The sequence below is a fragment of the Equus quagga genome, chromosome 10 (genome assembly GCF_021613505.1).
Source record: "Equus quagga isolate Etosha38 chromosome 10, UCLA_HA_Equagga_1.0, whole genome shotgun sequence".
Taxonomy (NCBI): domain Eukaryota; kingdom Metazoa; phylum Chordata; class Mammalia; order Perissodactyla; family Equidae; genus Equus; species Equus quagga.
Window position 1 is genome coordinate 69,324,479 of NC_060276.1, and position 24,015 is coordinate 69,348,493.

General features: G+C 36.9%; 1 protein-coding gene across 1 annotated transcript in view; it reads left to right on the forward strand.

The window, feature by feature from the left end:
• The window catches only part of TEX11 (testis expressed 11), a 355,345-nt gene that overhangs the window by 268,537 nt on the left and 62,793 nt on the right, over positions 1-24,015 (forward strand). The window contains exons 17-24 of the mRNA XM_046672868.1: positions 1,353-1,455; positions 5,285-5,409; positions 10,754-10,839; positions 13,502-13,558; positions 16,638-16,678; positions 17,904-17,990; positions 19,691-19,761; positions 21,904-22,025. Of these exons, the coding sequence (XP_046528824.1) occupies positions 1,353-1,455; positions 5,285-5,409; positions 10,754-10,839; positions 13,502-13,558; positions 16,638-16,678; positions 17,904-17,990; positions 19,691-19,761; positions 21,904-22,025 (692 nt within the window). The remainder of the gene's footprint in view (positions 1-1,352; positions 1,456-5,284; positions 5,410-10,753; positions 10,840-13,501; positions 13,559-16,637; positions 16,679-17,903; positions 17,991-19,690; positions 19,762-21,903; positions 22,026-24,015) is intronic.

Here is a 24,015-nt window from a genome sequence, read left to right on the forward strand (position 1 = left end):
TCATTTACTGTTTCTAGTCTTTTAGCAGTTGTCCTAAAAAGAATAGAATTCTTACTTAACTGTCCTCCATGTTTATAATCTCTCTGTGCTGCAGTTTGGCTAATTTATTCTGTTTTATCTTTCAGTTCACTAATTTTTTCTTCACCTATTTCAGTCTGCTATTACACCTATCCATTATGTTTCCATTTGCGTTTTTGTATTTTTCATTTCAAGTAGTTCTTTTTTTTCAAATCAGCAAGGTCACATAATATGGTTTCTGTTTCCTACAAACTTCTGTGATATTCAAAGTGTTTAACAACTTATATGGCATGGGCAATAATCAATCAGAATGGATACCAGCTGCAAACAACACCTGTAACTGTATCAGTATGTACTATTGAATAGCAACCTACTTATGTATATTTTTGAACATATCTTTTATTTCTTTAAACTTTGAAAACATAGGTGTTTTATAGATAGCTTTCGAAAATTCTGATATCTGCATCTTGAGAATCTGTTTCTGCTATCTGTTTTTTCTACTGATTCTCACTTATGGTGCCTTGTTTCCCAGTGTGCTTGATTTTTTTATGTTTACTACTCATGATTCTTGAAAAATTATTTATGGAAATATTTTGAAGCCTAAGATGAAGGTACCTTCCCCCAGAGAGGATTTTCATTTGCTTCTTCAGATGTTTGGAGTCAATGTAAACTAAATTCATAGCTTGGAACCTTTAGGCTTTCCCATATAATGTAATTTGGGGCTGTAAATACATAGGAATCTATTTGTGTTACAGCTCAGGGATTGGTTCTCCCCACCCCATTTTTCTGCACTCTTCTCAGAACCAAGATAACTTTCTTTGCAGTCCCCTGGCAATATGGATAGGAATGCTGCTGATTTGCCCTTAGCCTAAGAGTTTGATCTCTTGGGCCTTGAAGTCTGTTTCCCTGACCCAGTGAAGTCTATTAAAACTAAAGTTAACATTTGCCTGGATTTACAAATGCCCACCAGAAAAAAATTGTCTTTAATTCTCTGCTTACTTCTTTGGGACCTCACTTTTTCTTAGATTTTGCTTGGTAATTGCTTTACTATCTTGTCAATTGCTTTTGAAATTTAAAAAAACGTTATCCAACTTTTTGTTTGTTTTCACTAGGAGGGTTGAGCTGGCGTATATAATGCACCCTATTTTCAGAAGCAGAACTCGTTGTTTTGTTAGCATTTTAAGAGAACAGTCCTTTAAAGATTTTTCTTAGATTCGTGTCTTTTCATTATGAGTATCCTTCAGCCGTTGTGACTATGTTAATAATATTAGTAAAATATGATAAAGTCTTCCTTATAGCTTTTATAAAAGAGAACCAATATTTCTTTTTTTCAGGCTAAAGTGGCAGTGGCAGAAGCTGAACAACGTGATCCTACAAATATTTTCACTCAATTTTATGTATTCAAGATTGCAGTCTTAGAGGGCAACTCTGATAGAGGTATAAATGTTATTTATGAGTTGTATTTGGCTGTTAACACAAAGAATAAATAATCCTCTTTGACCATAATAGAAAAAACATTGTTTTTAAAATAATGGAGTTGAATATATATTTTAGCTTTCCTATGTAAAGATGATGCCACCATGCAAAAAGAAGCTATGGAAGGTTACATAGAATAAAAGAACTAGGGCTAGGGGCTGGCCCCGTGGCTGAGTGGTTAAGTTCGCGCGCTCCGCTGCAGGCGTCCCACTGTTTCGTTGGTTCGAATCCTGGGCGCGGACATGGCACTGCTCATCAAACCACGCTGAGGCAGCGTCCCACATGCCACAACTAGAAGAACCCACAATGAGAAATACACAACTATGTACTGGGGGGCTTTGGGGAGAAAAAGGAAAAAAATAAAATCTTTAAAAAAAAAAAAAGAACTAGGGCTACCTATAGAAGGAGTAAGAACTAGGCAGATGTGGGACAAGAACTGGGGGGAAAGTCTTGGCACTGTATGCTTTTTTGTACTTTTTGTCATTTGAACCAACCTATTCAAAAATTAAGTTTAAAAAGCTGTGGGGGAAGGGGAAGATTATGCTGCAAACCCATATCAGTTAAGAATTGTCTTTAGAGAATGGAAGTCTCCAGGGTATCTTTTGACTGTCTTCGCTTATTTGGAAGGTGATTGGTGAGAGATTTGGCCTTAAAATGGAGTTTCTGTCCACAAAGTTAACAGTGTTGGAATCTTATATGAACTTCATCCCATTCGTGCTGTGACCTTCCCATTAACTTAAGCATGGTTTCCTAGCTGGTATGTCTGCATCAACATGTATCTTGACTTAGTTACAGATATGCCTATGCTGTGATATTCCTGTTCAGCCCTCAGGGTAGCTGGGCAAATCCTGGAGCAGTTTGAGCTCCAGACTGATTGCCCTTTATGAAAGGCACAAGTTGAGAAATTCAGAAGCTTGAATTAATGAATCCAAACAGAATTTATGTTAATCCAATTAAACAACTCTTTTTGGTGTTCTGAGCATCTAATTTCCCATGTGTGAGGGAGGGACATCCCCCTACACCAACAAGCAAGTCAACTCAATTCTGACACTGTCTACCCAGAGATACTATATACCCAGAGACAAGGTATGTGGGAAGGGGCACAGAGCTTCCATGTCCTTTCCAGGCACACCACTCTCCCTGCATCTCCACATGTTCACCGACCTGGAAGCTCTCTGAACCCTGTTCTTTTGGGTTTATATGGAGGCTTCATGACATAGGCATGATTGATTAAATCATTGGCCACTGGCAATTGATTCGACCTCTGTGCCCTCCCCCATCCCCAGAGGTTGAGGGGTGGGACTGAAAGTTCCAATCCTCTAATCATATGGTTGACTCCATTGGCAACCAGTCCTCATCCTGAGGTGGGTTCCAAAATTCACCTCATTAACATAACAAAAGACACCTTAATGGCTCTTTGCATTTAGGAAATTCCAAGGGTTTTAGGAGCTCTGTGCCAGAAACAGGAACAAAGACCAAATATATATTTCTTATTAAAAAATCACAATATCACAGGTATTTATGAATACCTACTGTGTGCAGTGGACTCTGTTATTCACTCTATAAGAAGAAAGATGATTTATTCTGCATTGAAAAAGAAATGTTCCAGGATAGTAAAGTATACCTGTATATTAATTAAGGAGTAGCAAATTGGAGTCAGCTGTTTATCAAGGTTAATATTGCTGTCATGTCCATCATCAATGTTTTCATTAGAGACTTCTGGACATTTGTTTTACTTAATATATTATATTGAAGGATAAAAGAACTTTAAACATTTTGCCAGCAAAAATGGCAAAAAAATAGATTTCCTATTAAATCTTTTCTTTTAACGTTATGTTAAAATAAAGTTATTTTACTTTTTAAACATAGCATCAGCTCAATCATTTTATTTCTTCCTCCATTATCTGTGACCATTTTTTTTTTTTTTGAGGAAGATTAGCCCTGAGCTAACATCTGCTGCCAATCCTCTTTACTGAGGAAGACTGGCCCTGAGCTCACATCCGTGCCCATCTTCCTCTACTTTATATGTGGGACGCCTACCACAGCATGGTGTGCCAAGCGGTGCCATGTCTGCACCCGTGATCCGAACTGGTGAACCCCAGGCCACCAAGAAGTGGAACATGTGCACTTAACTGCTGCACCACCAGGCAGGCCCCTGTCTGTTTCATCTAAGTTGTTGAAATTATTGGGCTAATGTCATTCATTATATCCCCCATTTTATCCTTTTAAGATCTGTAAAATCTATAGTAATGTCACCTTTCTCACTATTGATATTTGTAATTTATGTCTTCTCTCATTTTCTCCTTGTCAGAGTGGCTAGAGGTTGATCAATTTTATTGATCTCAAAGAACCAGTTTTTGGTTTCATTAATTTTTCTCTATTGTTTTTTCTGTTTTCTATTTCATTTATTTATGTTCTGATCTTTATGATGTCCATTCTTCTGCTTACTTTGAGTTTCATTTGGTCTTTTTTTCCAGTTTCCAGAGGTGAAAGCTGAGGTCATTAATTTGAGATGTTTATCCTGGTCTAATATAAAGTTAATGCTATAAATTAACCTTCTAAGTATTGCTCTAGTGACAAGCCACAAATTTTGATATGTTGTGTTTTCATTTTAATTCAGTTCAAAATGCTTTCCAATATGACTTTAGATTCCTTTTTAAACCCATGGATTATTTAGAAGTGTGTTCCTTATTTTTCAAATATTTGCAGGTTTTCAGAGAACTTTCTTTTTTTTAAAGATTTTGTTTTTTTTCCTTTTTCTCCCCAAAGCCCCCTGGTACATAGTTGTATATTCTTCGTTGTGGGTCCTTCCAGTTGTGGCATGTGGGACACCGCCTCAGCATGGTTTGATGAGCAGGGCCATGTCCGCGCCCAGGATTCGAACCAACAAAACACTGGGCTGCCTGCAGCGGAGCATGCAAACTTAACCACTCGGCCACGGGGCCAGCCCCTCTTTTATTAATTTTTAATTTGATTCAAGTGTCATCAAAGATCATAACTTTGTATGATTTGAATCCTTTTTAAATATGTTGAGACTTGTTATATGGCCCAGAATATTGTCTTTCTTGGTAAGTGTTCCCTGTCACTTGAGAAGAATGGATATTTTGCTGGTGTTGGGTCCAGTGTTCTATAAACGTCAGTCAGGTCAAGTTGATTAATAGTGTTAAGTGTACTATATCCTTGCTGATTTTCTGTGTACTTGTTCTATCAATTATTAAGAGAGGATATTGAAATCTTTGACTATAATTGTGGATTTTTTCATTTCTCCTGCAGTTCTATCAGTTTTTGCTTCTTGTATTTTGAAATTTTGTTATGGGGGTATACACATTTAGGATTGTTCTTCAGATAAATTTAACTTATCATAGTCTACCGTTAAGACATAATAGAATGTAATACCACCATTCATTTTTTTCCTTCATCCTGTATTCAATTTTATGGACGTACCAAAATGTATGTAGCCCATCTACTATTGAAGGAATTTAGGTTGGTTCCATATTTTACTCTTAGAAAAATTGCTGGATGAACATATTTGTATGTTTTTGATCACTTTTGCAAATATATTCATAGGATAAATTCACAGAGGTGAATTGCTTAGTTGGGCATTTCTCTGACATTCAAGTCCTCCTTGACATTTTAGCAACTTAGATGACTTTATGAAAATTAACTAATATGTTAAAGATATTAGTGCTCTTAAAATGAGTTCCAAAGTCATTGTAGAATAATTAACCATAGATAGCAATTATCTTTGATAAGAGTATCTCATTTTTTGAATTGTTTCCTTGTTTTTCAGCTTTGCAGGCAATTACTACTTTAGAGAATTTATTAACTGCTGAAGAGCCAGAAGAAAATAACCTACTTACAGATAGAGGTTCAACTGTCATGCTCCTCAGTTTAGCTGCCCAGTTTGCTCTAGAGGTAATTCTTATGTATTCATCTACAGAGATTTTTACCTCTTTTCCATTTTGAGAGACAATTAATAGAATTATCATCAGTTAGGCACAGGAGAGACCTTCCTTTGCTCTCTGTTTTGCCTCATATTTTCATACCAAGCTCGGTTGCAGAATTGCTTTCTTTCTCTTCATTTCTTTATAATGTAAAGTAAATGAAATAAAATAAGATAACAGATTTGTGCTTAGAACTACAGAAAAAAATAAGCACAGCAAAACATTAATTTTTAAAAGACACTCCAGCTTTAAGATGCTATGCCATGCAAACAAATAGTTATTTGGAAACTTATCTTTCTCATCGATTTGAAAAAAACAGTTTAAATCTCTGTGGATCTTTTTAGTTCGTAACCACAAAACAACTTTAGTTTAGAAGTAATAAATACTTGCACTCCTGTTTTTTGCTTGCAAAATTCTAGTTGTAATAATATATAAGATTAGGAAAAGCACTGTAGCAACTGTGGAGCTCTTGGACTGGATGATAGCCTGAGTTTGAGTACTGGCTCTGCCACTTAAGTGCTTAACTTCTTTGAATTTCATCATTTTAAAAATAAAGATAAAACCTACCTCCAGGATTGCTGTGAAAATTAACTGAGGAGATGGCTGAAAATGTGATTTGTAATCTATGAAGCTTGATCCATAAGTATAGTGTTTCTGTTCTTATTAACGTATATACAATCTGGTCACTGCTATCTCTCTACTTTATCTCATATTACTCCCCATACCATCATCCTAGTAGTATAAACCACTATTACATTAGGCAGAAGATCTAGAATGGTGGAGACATAAGCTCTCCATCACTCCAACAAAGCACAGTGTCTCTCAAACAGGCTGCCAATCACATTCGCTTTTCCATGTCTTGTTTATACTATCCCACCCTTTAAAAAAATCTTAGCTTATTTAAATGCTACCATTTTGAAAGCCCAGCCTAAGATTTCTCTCCACTGTAGAGCCTTCCCAAATAAATTCTAGTCCTCAATGCTCTGTTCTTACTCTGAATTTCAGTAATTTTTAACATGTATGCTAGTTATTTGGTCTTTATAAATCTATACTGTCTTGTATTGCTAATGCATGGCTTGCCTGTTCAAATTGACTTGTGAGATTCTTGAGGACCATATTTTTAGCACCTACCCTAATATCTCAAAGTAGTTGCTAAATACAGTTTGAATGATATGTATTTTGATGTAAATGAGTAGGGTAGTAGAACTGCAGGAGACAGAAAAATATTTGGCAGATGCAGATACAAGATGTGTTTGTAGAAGATGGTGAGGAGGAGGAAATGAGAGAAATTCGGTAGTGGGGAACTCAAAGGCAGGTATCTTTTTAAAGGAAAGTGTATAAATTTACATTCGATATGGAACGCAGAAGAAAGCCAGTGGAAGAGTTATGGAACTGTATTTCTGAAAAGGAAAATAGTTTTAATAGAGGAGAAAGAATCAGAAAATAAAAAACTTAAAGTAGTTTGAATTAGAAGTTGGAAGGAAGGATGGATAAGCCAAACCCAGGAAATTGAATATATACCTCCAAAAGAACAAGTGTAGAATCGAGTTTTCACTCACTACAATTGCTTTACAAAAGGCATTTCAAGTTCTAGTGAGAATATCACTCATTCAGCAAATATTGATTGAGCACCTACTATGCGCCAGGCACTGTTCTAGGCTCTTGGGATAAATAAGTAAACCAAACAGTGATATGCGTTCTTGGAGCTTACATTCAAGCAGGAGAGAAGATGATAAATGATATGGATAATAAATAAGCAAATCGTATACAGTCTTGCACCACATAACAACATTTTGGTAAACGATGGACAACATATATGACAGTGGTCCCATAAGATTAGTACCATATAGCCTAGATGTGGAATAGGCTGTGCTATCTAGGTTTGTGTAAGCACAGTGATGTTTGCCCATGACAAAATCACCTAGTGACGCATTTCTCAGAATGTATCCACGTCATTCTGACATGTGACTGTAATATGTTAGATGTTGATAGGTGATATTGAAAATAATAGAGCAAGATGAAAAGGATCATGAGTGAGAGTGGGCTGGGATTGGTGTGAGTTACTATTTTAAACAGGGTGATGAGGATAGGTCTCATTGAGAAGATGCCATTTGTGCAAAGACTTGAAATTGGTGAGGGAGTTAGCCCTGTAGACATATAGCGGGGGAGTGAAGAGGAAGAGTATTCCAGGCAGAGGTAACAGCCAGTACAAAGACCATAAGGTAGGTACTAGGAAGAGCAAGGAAGCCAATATGGCAAGAGTAGAGTGAATGAAGTGTGGGATTAGTGAGAGATGAAGTCAGAGAGGTAATGGAGAGTCTGGATTATGTGATCCTTATAGACCAGTGAAAGGACTTTGACTTTGACTCTGAATGAAATGGGGACATGATTTGACTTTCGTTTTAACAGAAATACTCTGGCTGGTGTATTGAGAAGAGACCATAAGAGAGCCAAGCTTGAAGCAAGGAGATCTGTTAGGAAGGTTTTGCAGTAATCTAGGGAAAAGATGACGGTGACTCAGATAAGGGAGATGACAATGGAGGTAAATGATAAATGGTTGGATTTTAGGTTTATTTGAATGTAAAGCCAACAGGATTTGCCGATAAATTAGATGAAAGGTATAAGAGAAAGAGATTGGGTCATTAAGTGGAGTTGCCATCAACTGACCTAGGAAAGGCTGCAAATAGAGCAGATTTGGGGAGAAAAGCATGAGTTCAGTTTTGGACATGATGCATTTGAGGTTTCTATTAAACCATCCAAATAGAGGTCTGAGTAGTCTGTTGGATATATGACTCTAGATTTTGGGAAAGAGATCTGGGTTGGAGAGAAAAGTTTAATAAGAGACATTAATATATAGATGGTATATACAGCTACGAGACTGGATACGATCACCATGGGGTGAATATATATGGAGTAGAGAAGAGGACCAGAAACTGAGCATGGAGCCCTTGAACATTAATGGTTTAGGGAAAAGAGGAGGAACTAGCAAAGGAGAATAAAAGGGAGCAACCAGTGAGGTAGGAGAAAACAAGGATAATGTGGTGTCTGGAAGCCAAATGTGTTTCAAGGAGGAAACAGTGATCAACTATATTGAATGTTGCTGATCGGTCAAATACAATGAGGACTGAGAAATGACCATTGGAATTTACAATATGGAGGTCATTGGTGAGCTTGACAGTAACAGTTTTAGTAGAGTGGTAGGGCAAAAGCGTGATTGGAGTAGGCTCAAGAGAGAATTGAAGGAAAGGAATTGGATACCGTGAGTATAGACAAGTCTTTAGAGCAGTTTGCTACAAAGGGAAGAAAATAAATTGGGTAGTAATTGGTGAGAGAAATAGGATCAAGAGGTTGGTTGGTTGGTTGGTTTGAGATGGGAATGAATGAGAATGTTTAATATGCTGATGGGAATGACCCAGTAAGAAAACAAAAAGTTGACAATGTGAGAAAGAAAAAGGAGAATTGTTAGAACAATGTCCTTAAACAGGCAAGAGGTGATGGACACAAGTGTATAGGTTCAGGGATTGACTTTAGGAAGGAACATGGATAGTTCATCTATGGTAGCAGTTGAAAAGGCAGAGTATGTGGTGTGGTTCCTGGTGCGTGAGTAGATGTGGTAGTGGGAATCTATGGAAGTTCTCTTCCTGACTGCTTCAGTTTTCTCAGTGAAGTAGGAAACAAGGTCATCACCTTAGAGTGAAAATGGGAGAGGAGTTGTTGGGGGATTGGGAAGAGAGGATAAGGTGTAAACTAATTATCCAGAGATGCAAGAAAGTGAATGACAAGGATAGTGTAGTATGCTGGCCCTGTAGTATTAAGGCCCATTTGATGAAGTTTTAAAATAAAGCAAATAGTTTTATGGGTTTTTATTCAGCCTCTTTCAGCTGCATGATGCAGGTGCAAAAGTCAGTAGAAAGTTGGATTTAACTAGGCTTGTGGTTTTGCCAGATAAATACAATGAAGCAAAAGAGGGGCAGGAAAATCAGTAAGCAAAGGAGTATTTATACTTAGTAATCCCCATGGAATTTAAACTGGGTATGGAGGAGGACATGAAGAGGATGAAGGAGAGTGAAAAATTAGTAGCATCAATGGATTGGAGGTCTTAGTGCAGTTAAAGGATTGCTGGAGTACTAGAGGGAGTGAGTTAGAAAGGTAAGAGATGGTGGTCAGAAAGTAGAAGACATAAAACAGTAGGGTGCAGGACTAGGGTGAGGGAGTAAGTTACCTAAGGAAGCACTCACTCTCAGGGTCATGCAAGTGTAGGGTTGGTCCCTGCATGACCCTTAGAGTATCTCCTTAAATTTTACACCCTAGGAGCCTCACTTGCATCAGCTAGCTCACCCTAGTCCCAGCCCTGAGGGAGAATATGGAAGAGTTGTAATCATTAGTAGTGCCAGGGTCCGGTGAATGACTGTGCTAGTGAATAGCTAAGGTAATTGGCAGAGTGAAATTCAAGGAAATAGGAGACTAGGAGAGTAGGAGGATCATCTATGTATATAATGAAAATGCCAAAAGTTAATACAGGAGTAGTTTCTGGAGAAAATAACTGAGCAGTAGATAAGTCATCAAGAAATGGCTTGAGAGCTGGTAGATCACTGCAACAATGAGGGATAGTGGGTGATATAGTCTGATGACAGAAATTCACAGCTGGGGGTTTTAAGGAAGGCTAATCTTAAAACAGCAATAAAGAGCAGAAACTATGCCTACTGCTTCTTCAGCTGTAGAGGTAGAAGGGAGATAAGAGAAAAACAGCCACCATTTGAGAGGGCTTCATTGGAAGCAGTATCCTTGGCGAAACCTAGGTTTCCATTAGAGAAAGAATGTGGAGGGAACTTTCAGAGAAGAGGTTACTCGCAGAGGAGATTTTACTGATAATGGACTGAATTTCAGAAAGCATAGTGGAAGGGTTGGAGGAGTTGGAGAGAAATGGGAAAAGAGAACAAAAGAATGGATTTACAGAGCCTTATGGGGATTAGGGTGCTGGAAATAAGAGTGACCTGAGAGTCTGGGGATCTTTTGGTTACTGCTAATAAACAGCAATAGAGAGCACAATAAGATTAGTCCTAGTGGATTCATAGCAGTGTTGGCCCGGCTATGAGTGTTTGTGGATCGGAAGGAGTGGGTTTCTGGGGCCAATATGAACTTGTTCTGTTTTTGTCAACGAGTTGTATCTTCATTCTACCATCTTGCAGTAGCCCTTTTGAAAATACAAAATGAACAAATTCAGATTTCTTTCTTCTCCTTAATGGACAGGAATATAGATGACACTTTGTATCACTTTGAGATGTAATTTAACATATTATATTTGTTCTTTTTAGCATGGACAACAAATTGTGGCGGGAAAAGCTTTGGAATATTTAGCTCAATATTCAGAAGACCCACAACAAGTTCTTACAGCTTTAAAGTAAGTAATCCACACCCTGTGGATGTGAAAGGATTTCCTCTGTTAGTCTTACTCTTGGTCTATAAGCTTTGCTGAAATAGTACTGATAAGATCGGTCTGAGTCAATGCCTACTATACCAACTGTTTTTTTCCACCAGCTTTATTGAGATATAATTGACAAATAACATTGTGTAAGTTTAAGGTGTACAACCTTATGATTGATTATTTGATACATGTATATATTGCAAACTGGTTAGCACAATAAGGTTAGTTAACATATCCATCACCTCACAAAATTACAAGTTTTTTTGTGTGTGGTGAGAGCTTTTAGGATTTGCTCTCTTAGCAACTTTTAAGTACATAATACAGTGTTGTTAACTATAGTTACCATGCTGTACGTTAGATCCCCAGAACCTATTCATCTTATAACTGGAAGTTTCTACCCTTTGACCAGCATCTCCCCATTTCTTCCACTCTTGGCCCCTGACAACCAACATTCTACTCTGTTTCTATGCATTTGGCTTTTTTTCAAGATTCCATATTTAAGCGAGATAATGCAGATTTGTCTTTCTCTGTCTGACTTATTTCACTTAGTACAATGCTCTCAAGGTCCACCCATGTTGGTGCAAAAGGTGCAATTTCCTTTTTTTATATGGTTGAATAATATTCCAGCGTGTGTGTGTGCGCGTGCGTGTGTGTGTGTGTGTGTACATACCGCATTTTTTTATCCACTCACATATCGATAGACACTTAGGTTGTTTCCATGTCTTAGCTATTGTAAATAATGCTGCAATGAATATGGGGGTTCAGATATCTCTTTGAGATAGTGATTTCCTTTCTTTTGGATATATACCCAGAAGTGAGAGTTCTGGGTCATATGATAGTTCTATTTTTAATTTTTGAGAAACCTCCTTATCTTTTTCCATAGTGGCTACACCAATATACATTCCCACAAACAGTACACAAGGGATCCCTTTTCTCCACATCCTTGCCAACACTTACCTCTTGTTTTTTTGATAATTGCCATTCTACCAGGTGGAAATGATATCTCATTGTGGTTTTGATTTGCAATTCCCTGATGCTTAGTGATGATGAGCATCTTTTCATGTACTTGACCATTTGTATGTCTTCTTTGGAAAAATGTCTATTCAAGTTCTCTGTCCATTTTTTAATCAGATTATTTGGTCATTTGCTGTTGAGTTCCTTATATATTTTGGATATTAGCCCCTTATCAGATATATGGTTTGTAAATATTTTCTCCCATTGTATAGATTGCCTTTTCATTTTGTTGATAGTTTCCTGTGCTGTGCAGAAGCTTTTTAGTTTGATGTGGTCCCACTTGTTTATTTTTCCTTTTGTTGTTTGTGATTTGGGTGTCATGTCCAAAAAAATCATTGTCAAGGAGATTTCCCCTGTGTTTTCTTCTAGGAGTTTTATGGTTTCAGGTCTTACATTTAACTCTTTAATCCATTTCAAGTTAATTTTTATGAGTAGTATAAGATAGGGGTCCAATTTCATCCTTTTGTATGTCAATACCCAGTTTTCCCAGCGCCATTTATTGAAAAGACTATCTTTCCCCCATTGAATATACTTGGTTCCCCTGTCAAGTATTAGTTGGCCATATATACATGGGTTTATTTCTGGGGTCTCTATTCCATTCCTTTGGTCTATGTGACCATTTTTATGCCAATACCATGCTTTTGTGATTACTGTAGCTTTGTAGTATAGTTCGAAATCACAAATGTGATGTCTACAGCTTTGTTTTTCTTTCTCTAGATTGCTTTGGCTATCGGGGTTTTTTGTGGTTCCATATGAATTTTAGGATTTTCTTTCTATTTCTGTGAAAAAAATGCCATTGGAAATTTGATAGGGATGCTTAAAGTAAAAAAAGATCATTTGAACCTGATCTTCACCCTTCTCTTTTTTTATGAAGAAAAATGGTTTATCAAAAGGGAACTTTTATATACAATAGTGTGGCAGAGGAGTGTGAGGTTAGGATATGATAGCTCCTAATGATGTGACTGAGAATATGCCAGTGGGAAAAATTGGAAACCAGAGGGTTCTGTAGTGGTTCCCCTGTTGATCAACTACACTTGAGGCCACACTTCAAAGGGAAATAGAGTCACAGAAATAAAAGTATCAGAAGGAGTCTTGAGACACTTGCATGCCTTCGGTCAGATAGATAGCTAAAATCATTCAGGATAGATGGTATTTTTAAAGATTTTTAGGGTTTTACACTTTACAAACTACCTTATTTTGTCAGTTTGTCATTATACTGCCAGATCCCTTCAAAAAATCGTCATCCTACTTTATATGGAGCCCAAAAGGCAGTTCCAGGTTCCTTTACAGAAAGAAAAATATAAAGACTTGTACATCATACCTGATGTTATAGCAGGTGATTTGGGGCGATGATATAAACTGTGTAACTATTTAAGAATTTGTCATAAGCAACACTTTCGTTTTAAAATTATTTTATTAAATTACACTTCCAAAATTACAAAATTGGTATGTTTTCATTGCAATCATTAAAACAATACAAAGATCTTTAAATAAAATAAAATTTCCTCCTTACTCTCTCTTTTCACACTTCTGACTCCTGAGGTAATCAAGGTTAATAACTTGGTATAAATTCTTTCACATGTTTTTTCCTAAGCATCACTTTTTATATTACTTTATCATGCAGGTGTTTGTTTCGTCTTGTTCTTCCAAAAGTTTCTCAAATGCCAGAATCTGAAAACAAGTAAGTTATTTCAACAGAAATGATGTGTAACCATTAGAAAAATTATAGTTAATTTCGATATAAACCTGATATTGAGTGATGTATAGTATAATGGATAAGATCAATATAAGCTCTGGGGCCAGTCTTCCTGGGTTCATATCCTGGCTCTGCCACTTATTAGATGTGGAACCTGGGCTTCTGTTTCCCCATCTGTAAAAAGAGAATGATAGTAGTACCTACATTATGGGGTTGCTGTGATGATCCCATGAGTAAGTATGTGTAAAACACTTAGAAGAAGAGTGCCAGGCCCTTACTAGGCCCTCAATCATGTTAGCTATGATTTCATTGTGATATTGCATCTGTTTCCCTCTTTCTTAACAGGAGACTTAAATATAGACATATCTCTTACTTTCCCACAGAAACATATAACCTGGTTGGCTTGTTGATTCTGATTCTTCATCAGCTTAGCTGGGAGTATTCAAATATCTTTCTGTTTGCGTTTTCTATGGCATAAGATATCAAGAACTTAACAATCATGGAAGAATTGGGTCACCAATTTTTCATTCACAAAATTCACTACCTTTTAATGATTTGAAAGAAAACTCCATTCAAGGTCTTGATTAGGGATAACTTTCAGAGAAATATCACCCATCTCTACATTCTCTACTTGGACAAAAGCCCTGTAATAGTGTCTCTCTACTTTACTTTTGCTTTATGTATTTGTACCTGGAGACAATATATTTTTTCAGCTAATTTATTTGGGAAGTAACTGTGATGGAGATAATATTGGATTGATGACATAACATTTTTTCATAGTGCAAATTATACCCAAGCATATATGATAATTTTTGCCTCTTCTTTACAGGCTGTAAGAATCCACTAGAAGAGAACTCAAACATACAAAAGATATTGAGACAATTGGAAATTTTGAATAATGACCAAATATTTGATGATATTAAGAAATTATTAATTTTTAAGCCTATAATGGTAATGTGGTTGTTTTAAAAAAAGAATCCTTGGGCTGTCCCCATGGCTGAGTGGTTAAGTTCGTGCACTGTGCTTCGGCCGCCCAGGGTTTCGCCGGTTTGGATCCTGGGCGCAGACATGGCACCGCTCATCAGGCCATGCTGAGGCAGCATCCCACATGCCACAGCTAGAAGGACCCACAACTAAAATATGCAACTATGTACTGGGGGGATTTGGGGAGAAAAAAAGCAGGAAAAAAAACAGCTTAAAAATTTTTTTTAAATTAAAAAAAGAATCCTTATGTCTTAGAGACACATTCTAAAATATTTATGGATGAAATGATGTGATGTCTGGAATTTACTTCAAGATAATATGGGAGGGGAAGGAGTGGGTGGAGGTATCATTAAAATAAGATCGATGATGAGTTAATAATTACTGAAGCTGGTTGATGGGTTCATAGGGATTCATTCATCTGTTAACATATAAACATCTTTGGAGTTTTCCACAATAAAAAATTTAAAAATAAAAAAGGAAACTCAGAGGGGCCAGCCCGATGGTGTAGTGGTTAAGTTCGCACACTCTGTTTCGGTGGCCCTGGGTTCACAGGTTCAGATCCTGGGTGCAGACCTAGCACCACTGGTCAAACCATGCTGTGTGGCATCCCACATTAAAATAGGGGAAGATTGGCACAGATTTTAGCTCAGGGCCAATCTTCCTCACAAAAAAAAAAAGGAAACTCAGATATTAAACCTTGATAGTTACTATATTGTAAGAGCTCCTTGAGGGCCAGGACTGTTTGTGTTTATCTTTGTATCTCTGGAACCTAGGGACAGTATCTGACACATAATAGCCACTCAACTTATTTAAATGACTGAATATCAGTTCTTTACAAGAAGATCTTTAGCACTGGTCTTGTAAGGTGCTTTATATTCCACATAATTGTGGCATACAGTCAAATCCTATTCATTAAAACCAGTTTAGAGACAGGGAAAAGGGAAGGGATCCTGTTTGAATTATTGATAAACAAATTACAGAATATTTTTAAAACATACCTTTATTGTTTTCAAGTAAATATAGTAACAGAACTTCTGCTAGCAGTGTTTTCAGGTAGAGGCCAGGACCTGATTAAAAAATAGATTAGACTAACTTGTAAAAAAAAAAAAAAAAAGCCTCATTCAATGAGAAGAGTCAGAGAATTGAATTCTAATTTCAGCTATTTCACTAACTTCCGGTTTACTTTAGGCAGTGACAACTTATTTAACACTTCTAAGCTTTATTTTCCTCATCTGTTAAATAAAGAAAGCTGGACTGGATAATTTCTAAAGTTCCTTTCTCTTCTAAAAGTCCTATGATTTTCAACTATCAGTATCTATGTAAGTATTAACAACTCATATGCTAAATTTTTAAAAAATTTGTTCCTTTGTTTAGGCAAAATGAGATGTTTTTCCTCTGTTAAAATTTATATTACCCCTTAAAGAAGCTTGACAAAGGGTCAAGAGACCTGGGTAATAGTCAGGACATTGTCATTAATTGCCTGACATTGGACAAATCATCCCCCATTTGCTGATCTGTTTTCTCATCTGTAAAATGAAGGGTCTGGACTGGATAAGTGATTTTTAGACTATGTTCCTCAGAACCTTGGAAATTCTGTGGCACTACCTCAGGGACTTCCAGGAAGGTGAGACTCTAGGCCTCCACCTACCACTGGTTCAACCCAAGCAGCTACACTTTTATCTTTTCTTGTATATTAGACTTCTATAAAATTTTATTTGAGACAAAGGTTCCAATTCCCCCTCTTCAAAAAAAAAAAAAAAGCTTGAAAATCATAGAGATTACTACCTGCTCTCAAATTCTATGACCCTGTGATAAAAAACCTTATCAGTCATTTAAATCCTTTGTTGGGAGTAGGTGTAGAAGAAGAAAAGAGAAAAAATATCAGCACTGGGAATGAGGCACAGTATCCTGTAGTGGGGGAAAATGGTGTTGAAATGATAAGTTGGGGCCTTGAACAACAAACTTCACCATTTTGCATTTTCTTTGCACAGCTCTCAGGCACAAATAGTGTCTCCTTTTGGTACTTTTCTATGGTAAAGCTTTGGAACAGTAGGAAAACACTCTTTTCTTTATCTTTTAGAAAAAAAGAAATGGATAGACTCTTGACTTGCTTGAATATAGGTAAATATCTCCTTGGTTATTTTCAGTCCTTTATCTTGCCTCTATCCTCTATTAAATTCTCCAGGTACACTGAGCACATTAACTCAAACTTCATGTTTGAGTTAAATGTCGTGCTTTGATTAATGTTTGCCACAGCAGTCTACCTTGGTTTCTCTATTCACAGGCAGGGAAAAGTTTGTCATCAACAGGACTAATCTCCAAATGTAATTTCAGTTCTGATTTTATTCCAATTTGTTTTAAAGACATTTCCCGCCCTGCCCCCATTCCTTCTTGCCACTTGCTCCTAACCTAGGAATTGAACAGATGAAAAAGAATCAAGACAAATGAAAATTTTCTGAACCCTGCTAATTTTCATGTCCTCTGAATCAAATTCAGATTGTTTACTCTGTAATTTTGAAGCTGTCCTCCTATCTACCCAAGTTTGGATCATCTCCCCTATCTACTAATAATTCCTCCCTGTCCATTTCATTCAAGCTAAGCTCCTAGCTACATTGCATCCCTTTTTCCAACTCCATGCTTTCTTACCTGGTGTCCCTTTTGCCTAACAGGTCTTCCAATTACCACTGTCCATGCATCTATTTCCTTATGTCCGAAATACACCAGAAAGTTCAGATCTTAGAAATTCTATTCCATTTATTGTGGTAGTTCAATTTTATACTTCAAATACCTGTCAACAATGTGTTAAATGTAGCAAAGTGGTTTAGAAACCAAAGGTTCTCAAAAGAGAAAAACTTTGCTGGTTGGCATTCTTATCTCTCAGAAAGGCATGTGGGTATGTAATATATGCTTTCTGATGATGACAGCATGTTCTGGTTCTGTACTGTGCTTGCTGTAGGAGCTCAGTAAATATTATGTCAGCCTATAGATAGGCACTTTTCCAATTCTCAATCTCCATTTCAGTCTTTTTAATGATTGTTCCTATTCTTTATTTCCTTACACGTAAATCATATCTTTCTACCTCAGGTGTTGAATGATTGCTTTAATTAAAATTATAAATCTCTCCAAAGACGTGCTTGTCCCCCAAAATTTGAGTTAACCAGCTTCTTGGAGCTTGGTAATGCTTTTTTGTCATTTTAATTACTTTTGGTATGCATTCATGCACAAACACAAAAAAAAGAACTTTCTAAATTCAAACTCATGTTTGACTGTTTTTAAAGCAGGATTAACAATTTTGCTAGAGTATGAAGTAAAAGACCTCAATATCATATTTTCCTGTTTGATGCAGCACTCCTGAAACTTGCTCAGTTTTTTGATGGAAAAGCCTCAACTTCAGACTCAAGGACTAATGAAGCTCATTGGTTTCGAAAAATAGGTAAAAGGAAATTCTGTAGCATGGGAAACATTGTGGGGTAGTAGAATCAGACAAATGTGGATTCAAGTTCTGACTCTTTCGTTTGTAGCTATGGGTACAAGGATAACTTGCTTAATCTCAGTTTCATTATTTATAAAATGAGAATAATTATACATACTTCGTAGGATTATTAAAGGTTTTAAATGAAACAGTGTATGTACCTTGGATGTAGTAGGTACTCAATAAACATTAGTTTTCTTCCTTTTCTATAGAAATGACTCTAAGAGTAAAATCATGAATTATAACTGCAGGTCCCCAAGGTTATGCTCCTAAACTTGGTCTAGAATGTCCAATTTATTTCTAAATGTGATTCATCAAAAATAAACTATATGAGGGCTGGCCAGGTGGCGCAGTGGTTAAGTGCGCACGTTCTGCTTTGGCAGCCCGGGGTTCGCCGGTTCGGATCCTGGGTGCAGACATGGCACTGCTTGACAAGCTATGCAGTGGTAGGCATCCCACGTATAAAATAGAGGAAGATAGGCGTGGATGTTAGCTCAGGGCCAGTCTTCCTCAGCAAAAAGAGGAGGATTGGCAGCAGATGTTAGCTCAGGGCTAATCTTCCTCAAAAAAAAAAAAGAAAAAGAAAAACTACACGCAACAATATAGATGAATCTCACACACATAATGTTGAGCAAAAGAAGTCAGACATTGAGTATATACTGCATGATTCCATTTATATATAGTAAAAAAACAACAGGCAAAACTAATTTATGATGTTGGAACTCAGGATAGTGGTTACCCTCTCCTAGGGGTTGGACTTGAAGAGGGTTGATGGAGTTACTTCTGGGTTTCTGGTAGTGATCAAGATCTTTCTTGATCCAGATTGGTTACATGGATATATTCACTCTGAAAATTCATCGAGCTGTACAATTATGAGTTGTGTAATTTATTTTATGTAGGTTCTATTTCAATAGAAACATTTAAAAAATTGGTGGAGGCAGTTACTACAGTAATAAGCAAGAGCAATTAAGCAGCCATGTCACCAAGTGGACTGGTTCTACATGGACCTTTTTCTACTTTGTGAGGTTTACTGAGGCTCTAATCTAAGAGAAAAGGGAATAAATACAGCAATCTGGCTTCTAAGAAATTTATGCAAATAATGGAAAATAACAAACATTTACACTATAGAAAGATTTAATGACTTTGATCTTTTGGAAGTTTGAAAACTTGTTTTCTAGTACTTCTACTGAATTTTAATTTTGATTTTCCAAGGTGAAAATCATGCTGAATGTTGCCTAATAGAGGCTTCCACTGCTCTATGGAAGATGTGAATCTTTCCAGCAATTTTCTTCAACCTTGATTCTAATGTACCCTGTTCTTTGCTGAATTTTAAATTTCTTTCACCATTTACAGTTGGTGAGCTCCTTGGCGATCCTCATTTTTTAGCTGGATTTGTGCCAACCAAGAATTTATTGTATGTCCCCAATTTTTAAAATAAAATTCAGCACTACCTCCTTTGGTCATTAGCCTAGAATTAAAGATTGGAAGTGATAGAGGTATCTAAATTTACCTGGAAAAAATTTCTCTAAAAACCTAAAGTTAGCTTTTTTAACCCCTGAGAAATACCTCATTAGTATATTAATATTAAAGATATAGGTAGTGGAGATTATAATGGTACAGATTAAACAGTAGATTTGCATAATTATATTATATTATTTCAGCTTGGAACTTGGCTGTGCAATGTGACAAAGACCCAGTGACAATGAGAGAGTTTTTCATGCTTTCTTATAAGGTAAATATCTTCTAATAAGTATCTCGTGTGTGAACCACAGCAAGGATATGACCACTATGGCTATGGTCATGGGCTAAATATAGAGTGGGATTAGCTTTTAATCTAAGAACTTTTAATATATGTCTAAGCAGGAATGACCTAAGGAGAATTTGATCTCTATAAGGTATAACATGAGAACATGAGGCAGGTCTCCCCATACCAAAATATCAGAAACAACCATCATGAAGCCCAAAGTTCTACCTTAAAAAACTTATTGCTTTGCCTTTGAAGGTTTAGTCTCTCAGAGTCCTATATTAAAATATAACTATCTTTATCATCAGTGCCATTGAGTTAATTCTGACCTCTAGCGAGCCTGGGTACAGCAGAGTGGAACCCTGCCAGGTCTTTTTGTGTTATCCTCTCACCTTCCGGCACTATATCAGACAATGTTCCACTGCTATTCACAGGGTTTTCATGGCCAATGTATTTGGAAGTGGGTGGCCAGGTCCTTCTTCCTAGTCTTTCTTGGTCTGGAAGCTCTGCTAAAACCTGTCCACCATGGGTGACCCTGCCAGTATTTGAAATACTGGTAGCATAGCTCTCAGTATCACAGCAACACACAGCCACCACGGTATGACAACCGACAGATGGGTGGTGTGGTTTCCTGACTGGGAAATGAACCCAGCCCGCAGCAGTGAGAGCACTGAATCTCGACCACTAGACCACCAGGGCTGGCTATAACTATCTTTAGGAGGAGAATACACTAAGAAGTTGTCAATTACTAAAACATTAGGAAGGCTTTTGGGTATAGGTCAATAGGAATATAGAATAGGTATCTAGGGACAACAAGGAGTGAAAATGATGCTAAGAATCTTGGTCCTACTTTATAATTTTTCCTAGAGCAGGTTCGGCGTGTAAGGATTTGTGAGCTTATTTTGTAATTATAAGCATTTTAAAATAGTCATTAGCCTCCAAGGTAGAGGTTAAATGACAGAAAGAGAACAAGTATTGATGAGAAAATAAAAGGAGAGGGGCGAAAGAATATCCGTCATACACATTCAGGAGTACACAGTATGATGTGTTGAAATAGATTAAATGTTGAGAGTTTTAGAACTGGAAAGAAGTACAGAGACAATCTAACACAGCTCCCTCATTTTATATATGAATAACCTGAGACCTAGAGAGATTGGGTGTCTTGAAATGCTATTAATTCAATGATGGTGATGATTATGACCACTAAACATTTTGAGAGATTAAGAAATAGCCTTTGAGGGGCTGGCCTAGTGGCTTAGCAGTTAAGTTCACTCACTCGGCTTCGGCGGCCTGGGGTTTGCAGGTCCGGATCCTGGGCGCAGACCTATGCACCGTTTATCAAGCCATGCTCTGGCAGGCATCCCACATATAAAATAGAGGAAGATGGGCACAGATGTTAGCTCAGGGCCAGTCTTCCTCAGCAAAAAGAGGAGGATTGGTGGCAGATGTTAGCTCAGGGCTAATCTTCCTCAAAAAAAAAAAAAAGAGAAAATAAAGAAAGAAAGAAATAGTCTTTGACAGTTCAGGTATAATTGCCATTTTAATTAGGTGAAATAAATTAGTTTTGTTTTTGACATTTGTGATAGCTCTAGTAAGATTCCATGTAAGAATCCCAAGCGGCCTAGAGTTTTATTGTAGTACAAAGCTTGGAGTTTTTTTTCTAAAGCTAGAGGACAAAGTTTAATGATGAGGTTATGTGTAATGTCTGTCAAACTTTGACATTGTTTCTTTCAACCATGACAATATGTATATACTAATTTCAGCTGTATTCAGTGCAAAGAAGAAATCTGTTTGCTAAGGAAAAATCACTTAGAAATTACAACATAAACCAAGAAGTAAATCACTGGATAGAAATACAGGGCCAAATGACAGTACTTGTCACTGAGAAAGATACAAGAATTGTGACAAAATGAAGCTTTTTATCTCTGGAAAGGTGCTAAAAAACAATGAAGTAATATAAAATTAAAACCGTAAATCAATGTTCTACTCTATGTCATTTTTAAAGTGAGATGTGCTTTTCCAGCTGAATCTTCTCATTCAGGCAGGATGTTGCTGATTTTCATTCTGATTGTTTATGTTCACCTGGCAGAATTCTCACTATTCAGTGATATTTTGGTTATTTCTTATCAGCTGTCCCAGTTTTGTCCTTCTGATCAAGTCATTCTGATTGCACAGAAAACATGTTTACTTATGGCAGCTGCAGTTGATCTAGAGCAAGGGAGAAAAGCTTCAACAACTTTTCAACAGGTAATGTGCCATCTTCAAAGAAAACACAAGAGTTCACCATGCTATTTGGTATGTTTGCCTTCCCCGATGCAGTTCTTTTTGATTCTCTTTAGAGAATCCTTTCCCTCCATTCCAGCCGCATCTTGATTTCAAAGACTTATAATAGCTAATTCCTTCCTAAGGAAATGTTACATTTTGCTTGGCCTCTTCTTTTAAAAAGATTAAATATCTCTTCTTTTAAAATGCCCCTGCCCATGGACCACTCTTTCCGAATCTGTTTTTAAATATTCCTTATCTCCATCGTCTCCCTGTTACCATACGTAGTCCATAGGAGTATTTTCTCTATTTTTGTTTCCTTTCACACATTTTCTAAGGAAGAACTCACCTACTTCCACAGCTTTGATAGCCATCTGAAATTATTTACTTGGCTTGTTTTTCTTCACTCAATTGCATTTGCTTTCTTTGGCCCACATCCTTAAATATTTTATCAACTCAATTTTAATAAGAAGGCAAAATTCCTACCCTTGCCTGAATTCCACTCTCGGTGTCTTAAACCTTACCCCTTTTAGAAGATACCAACATCAACATCTCAGTCTCCCAAACACCAGAGTTTTGGCTGTCTTTAGTTCTTTGCCTTCCTTCTTTCAGGCTAAGAAAATTCTCTCCAAATTGGACCACAGTCATTTGCATGATTTTAAGATCTAGATCTCTCTGCTTTTTTCCTCTTATCTAGATGAAGAAAACTTGCCAGTTTCCCATACTTGCCAGCTTCGCTTCTTTCTAATTGGTGTAAAATTCATCTTGCTGTTTATTTTCTTCCTTCTGTTAATCTCTCCTTTCATATGATCCTTCAGATCTGGAACAACTCTCACCAGATCTCTACCAACATATTTCCCTTCCTTTCTCATCCCTTGTTGAGTTCAACAAACATTTGAGTACCAAGCTCTCTGCTAGGTACTGGGGATAAAGAAGACAAAGTCCTTGTCCTTGAGGAGTAAAGGGGCCTCATTTTAGGAATCTTTTCATTGTAAAAGAAGATGAGAAAAGAATCTGTGTGCCCCAGAGCAAAACCAAAAACAACCATTTTGCTTCTTACCAAGTACGGCTAAATGTAATTTTATTCTCAATAGGGTCCTTTGCTTTACTAAAAAATAGTAATAACATCTTGTTTTTACATAGTGCTTTTAACTTTTTAAAAGTTATCCTTTTTAAGTTGGTAGTCCTGACTTTGTTAAATTTTATATCTCAGTGAATAGAGATCAAATTGATGTGAGGTAAGTTTCACAAAATGTTTTTTTTTGTTTGGTTTCATCTTTTTCTCAGCTCAGAAAGCTCTTTTTTTTTCACTATATAAGTCTTTGGGTTTTTTTTGTTTTTGTTTTTTTGCTTATTTTTTACTGAGTTCATAATAGTTTACATCATTGTGAAATTTCAGTTGTAAATTATTTCTTGACTATCACCACGTGAGTGCTCCCCTTCAACCGCTGTGCCCACCCCCCACACCCTTCCCCTGAACTGTTTTCTTTGTCCCTGTGTTTGTTTATATTCCAAATATGAGTGAAATCATACGTGTTTGTCTTTCTCAGTCTATCTTATTTCACTTAGCATAATTCCCTCCAGGTCCATCCATGTTGTTGCAAATGGGATGATTTTGTCTTTTCTTGTGCCTGAGTAATATTCCATTGTAAATATATACCACATCTTCTTTATCCAATTGTCGGTCAATGGGCACTTGGATTACTTCCATGTCTTGGCTCTTGTGAATAGTGCTGCAGTGAACATAGGAGTGCATATGTTACTTTGGATTGTTGATTTCAAGTTATTTCGGTAGATACCCAGTAGTGAGATACCTGGGTCATATGATATTTCTATTTTTATTTTTTTAAGGAATCTCCAAACTGTTTTCCATAGTGGCTGCACCAGTTTGCATTCCCACCAGCAATGTATGAGGGTTCCCTTCTCTCCACACCCTCTCCAACATTTGTTATTTTTAGTCTTAGTGATTATAGCCATTTT